Raw genomic sequence first — 9,495 nt, 5'->3', positions numbered from 1 at the left:
ATTAGATGTTGGTTAGTTGGTAAGGAAAGCAGCTTTAAATTTGAAAAGGTAGTGTGTAGAGTATAATGAAAAATGCTTGGGAGCACTAATTAGTGCTCCTACTAATTAGGTGGTAGTGGGTCTCGTCATTAATGATGTGATGTTTTGGTCTTGGAGTTGTATTTTTTTTTTTTTTTTTTACTTTTTTAATGCATTAGTGCTATTAGTGATGATATTTTTAATGGGATGAATCATTGTTGGAGTATAATATTGTTTAGGAAATGCTAACCACAACCATTGGGATTGTGAAACTGTTCATCATTGTAATTCAAATGAGAGTATGGGACTCTTTATTATAGTTAAATGAGTTGATTATAATTTATTTTAATTAAAATTTTATATTAAATTGTTTAATTAGTTATAAATTAGGATACAGATATTTTTTTACTTTTAATTTTTTAATATCAATTTTTAACAATGAGCAGTAACAAACAGGCTTCTGTATCTGCCGTAGACTTTTCCTTTTTCTTTTCTTTTTTTTTTTTAAAAATTCTAAAAATGTCAGCTCTTTGATAAAAGTAGATCCTCTATTCTACCCTCCAATTTTCCGATTTTGATTTGACAGTTGTGAGGTTGTTAATGAAAGTTCTCACTCCTCAGAGAGGGTAGGATGGTCATTTTCCAATCTTTTATTATTTTTAATTATTAGAGACAAGATTACGTGTATCTTGTCTTTCCTGACAAAAACTTGAAAAGAAAATCAGAGAGATTTCTCTTCTTGATAATATATGATTTTTTTTAATTTTATTTTTTATGACGTTTGTTTGAGAAGGAGGGGTACCCATTTCGCTTTAGATTGAGAATAATTCAACATTATAACATTCTGTGAGCTTTCTAGGATTCATCTATCATCTCTTCGTTTGGAAAACATTTTTGATTTTCTTCTTTACCAATTACTCAAAATCAGTGAGCAATAAATGTCCTCAATTTTTACTAGTGTTTTGTAAGATTTTGGATTCTGGGTATTTTTTTTTCAAACTTTAGTTTAGTACTAATATACTTTCTTGGTTTGCTGGTCGTGTATATGACTTTTGCTTCTCTCTTCTTTTTTGTTTCTGTTGTGGGGTGTCAAAATTGACAAGAGTTTCTGTCAATATGTTAATAATTTTTTCTTTTGAAATTCCTATATAGAATTTTTGCCTAAGAAAATGAAGGGAATTTGAAGTCATATAGTAATTTAGAGATTTGTGTTTCTTGATTCTTGTTATAGTTGTTGGAAAGAAATGAGGAGTGGTTGTTGTTTGTTGTTATGTGTCAATGAAGAAGAAGCAAAGTAAGTAAAGTATTTTTGTTTGTTTGTTTTGTTTTGTTTTGTTTTTTTTTTGATGAGGGTTTTGTTGTGCAATATCCACTGTCCTCCATTCATTTGCTTTTGCAAACCCTCCTCTGCTGCTGCTCATCTGTACACTCCTCCTGGGCCATTGAAATTGGAAAACACCCCACTTCCACATGTTACTTCAACACTTGTGTCTGTTGTTACTCATCATGATACCACCTCTCATCAACTATCTGGAGGTGGTGGTGAGGCCACTGAGGCTAAGGAAGCCAGTTCAGAATCAGATGGGAATCAACAACAACAACAACAACAAGCTGAGAATCCTCTCAAAAGCTGTATCAGGAAGCCGTGTGCCGAGCACAAAGAGGTTGAAAAGAAGAAAGTACAATGGATTGACAACATGGGGAAAGAACTTGTTGAGATCAAAGAATTTGAATCCAGGTGAGGTGGTCTCTCTCTCTCTCTCAATTTGGTTTCTGACATTTCTGTTTCTTTGTATTTATTCTTCTTTTGGTCAATTGGGATTTATTTCTGCACTAATTGTGACTCATGCCCATGGAGTTAGTGATTTTAGATTAAGTCAATAAATTAATCTCACCTTATAATCGTCTGTCTTCAATTGCAATATATAGGTAGGATGTAGGCAAATTGAAAAAGAAGAAGAAAGATTCATTAGGAAAGATACATAAGAATTGACATCCAGAAATTGGGAAAAAGGAAAGATAATGAATTAAATTATAAGACAACTCACATTGCCTGCAAGAGAGAGAGAGAGAGAGAGAGAGCTAGCTAATTTGTAAATGTCAAATGCTAAAGAACCCAGCAGAAACACATGCCGGTAAAGTGGGATAGAAATCCTACTGTGAAGATGCTTGCTTAATTTGAAATCTCGGATTTCATGTGTTGGATATTACTGAGTGGGAAATTGTAATACATCTGAGATAGCTTGGTAGCCATACATAGAAAACAAATTAATGAGTTATTTATGGAAATTATGCAATTGAAAATGGGGTAATATGATTGGTCAAGTGGAGTGAGTTCTTCTAGCAGTAATACTGAGTAAACACTTTACCATAGAGGTTGTTGGAGCATTAGTTAGAAATTTGAATCTCTTCAAAACTAGTCCTAAACAAAAGAAGCAAAAATTAGAAAATATTTACAGCTGAAGAAGAATATTTTGACTGATGAAAGAAAGAAGCATGACAAGGGTATTATATAATGGTGGTGAAGTTTGTTAGTAGAAATTTCCAAGCCTTTTTTGGGTGAATAGAAATTTCCAAGCCTGTTAGCGAATTTCTTTGTAGAGTGTCCAAAGATCATATTTGGAATCCTAGAACTCTGGAGGGTTTGGCCTCTAGGGTAATGTAAACTCTGTTCGCACAGCAAACTCCAATGGTCATACGCCAATCATGAATACTCCTTCCCAAGGCCAAGGGGCATAACAACTGGTAGGGATACATACCCAATCTTGAGGAGGCATCCCCCAATTTTTCTGTCAAGAAAAATTTTGTCGGACTGACTTTTCTTTTCAAATTACATATTTCATTCTCATAAGCCCAATAATTCTTCAGAGTGACTCGTGTCTTATGCGCTCATTTGGATCTCTGTAATAAAATTGATGGACGTAACTCCAATGGGTTTGCTCAAATGCTGAAAAATGTTTTTTATTTTTGTTTTTTATCCTCTCTCTCCCAGCCCTCTTTCAGGAAGAATGTTTCATTTGACCATAAGCATTGTGATCCTTTCTCCTGTACTTGTTTAACCTGTTGGCATGACTTCATAGAAGGAAGAAAATATCCACCATTTGTACCATCCTCAATTATCTTTCAGATGAAACTTAATGAGCCATGGTACAAAATTATAAGAAGTATTGATTTAACAAAGAACCCTCAATGGTAAAACATTGGCTTAATAACCTTCAGGTTATGTGTTCGAGTGTCGGGACAACTACTTTGTACACTATGCCAAAGGTTAGGTGTGTACCTAATCTTCCCATGCCAAACACACATTAATGTGTACTAATTAGGCGTTTTTTTTATTGATTTGACAAAGAAGAAAAATAGGATATTATTTTTCTTTTTGATTAGGAAAAAGAATATATGGGAGTTCATGCATAGTTAATTTTGGTGGTTGGGCAAAATGGACTCTTGAGTCCTGATAATTTGTTAGCATAGTGAACGTAAATATCTATACAATTGTTTATAACGATGGCCCCTGTTTCCTTTTCTAAAAACATTTATAGGGGTAGATCATTAGTTTCTCCTTTCTAAATGCAGCTGTTCAATATCTATAGGATGTACCCCTAATGATGTCGTGAGAAAGCACCTCCTCTCTCTTCTACCTTATCAGACAGTTCCCTAACTTAAGGCCTGGAAGTGATTCTCCGTCACTTTCCTGTTGTCTGAGAACTTAACTTGATACAGCAAAGTCAGACATGCTTCTTGGTATAGCTCAGAATTTGTCATGAAAACTATAGTTTGATGGTATGTATTTTTTATCTCACCTTCGTAGATAATTGAAAGCAGACCAGTTTATTTCTGGCCATCTACCCATGAAATCCCTTTGTAATTCTCTTAGAGCAAGTGGGAAGCAATCTCATGAATTTTTCACAGATAAAGTCACCCATCTGGTTTTCACAAGAATCTAATTAACCATCATATAATCTATATCTAATAGTTGAGGATCCTGGTACATGGTTCACCTCCGTCATAAATCCATGTGGTTGAATTATGACTTGTGGAAAATCCGTCTCCAATTTTCCTTTTTGTCTTTAACCAAAAGGCAATCAGGAAAGAAACTAGTTACCATTGACACATTTGAAAAGAGGCTGTCTCAGAACGTGTCAAAATTTATTAATTGTTGCTATTGAAAGCACATTACCTTCATTCTCATTGAGAAGGTTGTTTTTCAGCTATAATCTAATTATGATTTTATCTTTTGGCTTCATTTTATCAACAGTGATACAAGAGACACCAACAACAAACATGAGAATCGAAGCTGTGTTTGTATAATTCTTTGACGCTGCTTAACCAGAAAAACAAGTTACTTGTTGCATCTTCAGATATATATATTCTTTGCTGCGGGTCCTCAGCTCTCAAATTTAAGAATTTTTCTACGACAACAGTTTGATTTGGCTGAGACTTGGGATGGGATCCCTTTGTAAGAAAGAGAGGCTATTGTTTCTTTTTACAGCTATGTTGATTCTTCTACCAAGAATGAAAACTGCACTACTTGTTAATCTTTTCTTCTTTTTTCCTTATTTATTTATTTATTTTATCATTCCTTCTCTGCTGTAATATCAGAATAGTTTTATTAATTGATATTCTCCCTTGACGGAAGCTGAGGCAATTTGGCAGTTTTGTTGGGACCAAATAGAGAGCAACATATATATGATTGATATTGACAACAAGAAGCTGAGTGGAAATCCAATTCCTTCCCATGTAAAACCTTCGACTCCTTGATCTAGGCCTCCTTCCTGTGGCAGTGGCAGTTCCTATGGACATGACACCTGAATTTGCATTCAGCGTAAAACCTCTGTTATATATATGAGCATAGTATGAAGCGATCTTTTGGATCATTCATTGTGTGCATTTGTCCATCCGTTGGAATTTGACCCAAGAGCTTGGTAGGTGTTGGCTCACGTTCAGAGTAGAAGTGAGTTGATGTAGCTTTGCAAGTGTTGGTATGATTGAGCGACATGACTTGGATGCCTGACAAGTCCTCTCTCTCTCTCTCTCTCTCTCTCTCTCTCTCAAAATCACCAAATTAAACTTGCTGGTGTCTCACCAGCAAGTCTGTTGAATGCAGGATATGTTCAGTTTGTTCCTGATGACGGGTATAGTCTGGACTGAATACATACATTAATGTTCTAATTTCTAAATCTAATAAAGTGGATGTGGTGATTCAATATTTTGCTCCTTCAATTCAAGAGTCCAAAGTCAGTCAGTGTTTCATGAAATGATTAATTAATTATATTTCTTCAACACTGTTGTCCAGATAATTTAATTACACTCGATATAGAATCTGACTGAATATACTATTTTAGAAAGCAATCAACAAAAAAAATTAAAATAAAAATAAAATAAAATAAATATTTTGAACTTCTTTCAAAATTTATCCTGAGCTAAAGTTTCTATTATAAACTAAACCAAAAGCCATATCTGTATGAAACTCCAGATGATGATCAAGGAGGGCCCAAAACTCGTGCTCATGTCAGTTCAGTTGCAATCTCTCGAGCACAATTGCAGAGTCGGATCTTTCAAGGTGGGAATTGACTTCCATGGCTCTCTATTTCTTGTCGAATATCCCAAACAAAGACTTGATGGCATTGATGGCATTCTCATTGATAAAAGATTCATCAAACCTTTTCATAAGTAGCTCAAATTCTTCAGATTTCCTGATGTTAGCTAGATCAGGGTCTGTCCTGATTCTCTGTGATATATATATATATATATATATACGCACACATATATGGTAAGTTAACCATTTCAGATAGCTCTTGGAATCAGAATTTAAAATTAAAACAAACCACTGAAAAGTTATATGGTACTATTCATTTTACCTTGAAATCTTCAAATCCTGCTTCTAAGGCATCTTTAAGTGCAGAAAGTCCAGCTTGTATCTGAAACAGCAACAACCACAGAAAGAAAAAAAGGCAAAATATGAATTATCAATCAGCTACAAGTAATTTGTAGAGACTACCACAAATTGTAATTATATTTGTTTTTTTGTATAGTTTGGTCATGCCAGACATGGAATATCAATAAAAGTAAAATGGTCAACTGTAACCAAATAAAAATCGAGGAGATCAGTTTAAGTTTTCAGGTTCTAATCAATTTTGGGTAGACAGACAGAGGTGTCAAGTGTATGATCATACTGGTGAGAGAAGATAAAGATTAGGCATGCTAGTTGGTTGTTGGGTTGGGATCAGTTATATATGCCAAAATGTTAGCATAAGGAAATGGCTTAATAGAGTTGTTAGGCGTAAGTAAAGTAATGGTGTAACCACATAACCATTGCTTTGAAACTATAAATACACTACCTGATTAAGTTTAGAATAGCAACATGCAACATTGTAACTTGCTACCGAAGCTTCGTTTGGATCTGGTTTTGTCCCCAACACAGACTCAAATTTTTCCAGTGCTTCTTCATATTTTGCATTCCTGCATCCAATTTATTATGACACAGAAGGTGTTTGGAAGGTAACAAATGATCCCCAAAGGCATCTCAGGCCAGTATAGGCAAATAAGTCTCTTTATGTGTGTGGAGAGAGAGAGAGAGAGAAAGAGGTGTTGAACAAAACAAAAACAGAGCCAAAGAATATAAAATTTGACCAATAAAAAGGCTCACTTGTAAAGCTGCAGCCCTTGACGGAGGTCATTTTCTCTCTGTTCTTTCATCTCTTTCTTCCTCAAATAATTTTGCATCTGAATCAATTACAAGTTTGACACTATACTAATCAAACACTGAACAGCTCAAAAACTTGTCTCACATGAAAAAGTAATGAATATAAAAGCATAGGAAACATGAATTGCACTGTGCAACTTCAGCATGAGTTTTAGGATGGATAGGATATGCTCTACTCACTTGGATTTCCCTCACTCTATTACTAATTACACCAGAGTTCCTCTCGGCTCTGATAATCTCCTTTTCTGTAAGCTCACCTGTTTCATCCATCTTCCCTGCAAACCGTGTAAAATAAACAATAAAAAAATAAAGATAAAAATAATCGATTCACAATTTCAAAATGGCATACTACATACAAAATTCATAAGTTCAATTAGGACCATGAATGAAGTGAACTATGGAATAATTTTGACTGAGCAATATAATCATGTCGTCCGTAAATGTAATCTCTCTCTTTTTGAAGTTCAAGTGGGCTAATGTAAATCTGAATCAGTGCACGTACCTCAATCAATCTCGAATCAAAAAATTAAGATGATTATAATGTTAAAAGTGAAAAACAGTTTCTGGAAGAACTAACTAACCATATCTTTTCTGCATTTTCATAAGTAATGGGCCAACTCTCTGTCGGATGGTGTACATCGTTCTCCCATATTCAGCAGCTGGCCATATTTCTTCTCCAAACACTGCACTGCGTACATTTCACAACTACTACTTGGTCAGCTACCTCACATTCTCTACTCTACTCGCTCAACCATGCATGGATATGCACCCAATCACAAATTTTTTTTTTCTTCCCCAAAAGGCTTAAGATAATATCATATATGCCTCAAATCAAATCATACACATCATACATATGTTAAAAATTGGTATGTAGGTAATTGAAATGTTAGGAATTGACGCTTCCTAACCAAGATTGGTGAAATAATAAACAAAAAAGAAAAAACAAATCACCCACACAACAACACAAGGATTACATGATCACCCACAGCTGCTGCGGTTTTCATTATGATCAGAAAAAACACAACTCTTTTAACCTAAAAGAGGCGCCGCTCATCTATTTATAAGTATAGAATTAGGTTATACGGAAGCAAGATGAGAATTACGAAATGACCCAAAAAATTTCGGCCCCTGAACGGCCCTCCCTCTTGGGGGAGGCCCCTAAACCCCATTCGACCTAGTATTTGAGTGAACAGTACTTATCAAGTCATCGACCCAACATGAAATGTGTGAATGGCATACTTAAATTGGGCAAACTGACAAACTTTCTAAGATATTAGTCATGATGAAGAAACCAAATCTTGACCAATAAATCATTATTCTGGTCGATATACCACATAATAAACAGAAGAATGACTGCTAAAATTATAAATCTTCCGAAAAAATGAATTACACTGAAAAACAAATTAAAATTTCCTAAAATTTGCATATATTCATGCAATTTCATATACTACTAGTATATAAGAACATATATATATATAGAGAGAGAGAGAGAGAGAGAGAGAGATACCTGGTGGCAAGTACTTTATCCCCAACAGTGAACATGCCAGACTTGTCAGCTGATCCCCCAACACCAATGGCATCAATGTAAGTTCCACCATCTCTGCCTTTTCTAAACTTCAACCCATATGGCTGCACCAATTCCACCTCATACTCTTCAGCTTCATCTTCCTTCTCACCTTCACTCTCCGATTTCGATGATGATGTCTTGGCCTCTGTTTCCGATGCTCTAACCATCAATATTGAAGTTGGTTTTTCCAAATGGAAGGTATTGCAGAAACTTATTGAATTGCTCAGAAATGAGAGATTTCTGGATACAGATTTCACAAATTGGGGTGACAGAGATAGGTATGCCTTTGCTGATGCTGCTGCTGCTGATGGGTTTGATCTTGCCAATGGTGGGGAAGAACAGAGCGATGTGTAGCTACTTGGAGCTATAATAGACATGGTTGAGTGGTTACTAATAATTACTTCTCTCTCTTTTTCTCTGCCCCTCTCTCTCTCTCTCTCTCTCTCTGTCTCTGTGTATGTGTTTTGCTGATTTTGAGGTCAGAATTGAGAGAAGAAGAAGAAGATCATTGAATTAAGTTGAGTTGAGTGAGTGCCCATTTGTTGATAATAGACTTTTTCTTTTTTTGGGTCTGGGGAGGGAAGGACAGAGATTAGTCTGCAAAAGATAACAAACGCGAGTGGACAAGTGGCTCTGATTAACAGTATGCAGCTCACCTATTTTCAGCCACGTGTAAATTTCTGGGTGGGCTAAAATTGTGGTCTGATCTGAGTATATTCGTTGTTCTTGAAATAAAATCATAGCGGGGACACGTGGCTACATCACAGCGAGCTGACACTATATCATCATGCATGTTCCGGGATGAGTTCAGGTCACTGACATTTTCTCTTCTTTTTTTTTTTTTCAATTTTTGCTACATGCAATGCAATATAACATCAGTTAAGTCTGCACTTAGGCAAGCTTTAAAATTTTCTATTTAAGTTATGGAATAAAATAGGTGCATAAAGTTTCTTATCCCACTCATTATTGAAGGGTTCTAAATGCCCCTGAAGAAAATTTCTTCACAAAATACAAGGATCTCAATGCATGAAGTGGAAGCAAGCGACTCATACAGGTCCATATACGAACGAACCGAACATAATGATACCAATTAGATCAGACTTAAATCCTCAACGATCAGCTTAGAATTAGATCATCCGAATTTCCCTCCAAGCATCGATAAAATAAAATTAAAAAAAATAAAAATCGTTGAGAAGATTATCTCATA

The 9,495-nt window shown here is 35.2% G+C and overlaps 1 protein-coding gene and 1 long non-coding RNA gene across 2 annotated transcripts; one reads left to right on the top strand and one right to left on the bottom strand.

Annotated features, from left to right (window-relative positions):
- Positions 1-275: 275 nt before the first annotated feature.
- On the top strand, positions 276-4,663 carry LOC145804073 (uncharacterized). The gene is made up of 2 exons (XR_014345663.1): positions 276-1,756; positions 4,274-4,663. It is a non-coding gene; the product is annotated as an uncharacterized LOC145804073 (long non-coding RNA).
- Positions 4,664-5,263: 600 nt separating this feature from the next.
- ZKT (protein containing PDZ domain, a K-box domain, and a TPR region) lies at positions 5,264-9,364 on the bottom strand. Its single transcript, XM_028207452.2, has 7 exons — positions 8,229-9,364; positions 7,303-7,409; positions 6,902-6,996; positions 6,665-6,741; positions 6,357-6,477; positions 5,877-5,936; positions 5,264-5,746 (listed from the first exon to the last, which is right to left on the bottom strand). Exons 1-7 carry the CDS (start codon positions 8,663-8,665, stop codon positions 5,603-5,605), a joined length of 1,041 nt encoding a protein of 346 aa, XP_028063253.1. The 5' UTR covers positions 8,666-9,364; the 3' UTR covers positions 5,264-5,602.
- Positions 9,365-9,495: the final 131 nt, after the last annotated feature.

This window comes from Camellia sinensis, chromosome 12 (assembly GCF_055761805.1).
Source record: "Camellia sinensis isolate YWXY chromosome 12, ASM5576180v1, whole genome shotgun sequence".
Lineage (NCBI taxonomy): Eukaryota > Viridiplantae > Streptophyta > Magnoliopsida > Ericales > Theaceae > Camellia > Camellia sinensis.
Note: the sequence above shows the minus strand (reverse complement) of the source record. Positions and strands in the feature narration are given on the sequence as shown.

Coding starts and splice junctions, on each gene's coding strand:
- ZKT (XM_028207452.2), bottom strand. CDS start 8,665: ATGTCTATTATAGCTCCAAGTAGCTACACATCGCTCTGTTCTTCCCCA. Junction 7,410..8,228: donor GATAAAGTACTTGCCACCAG/GTATCTCTCTCT, acceptor AAATGTACGCAG/TGCAGTGTTTGGAGAAGAAA. Junction 5,937..6,356: donor GCTATTCTAAACTTAATCAG/GTAGTGTATTTA, acceptor TTGCTGTTTCAG/ATACAAGCTGGACTTTCTGC.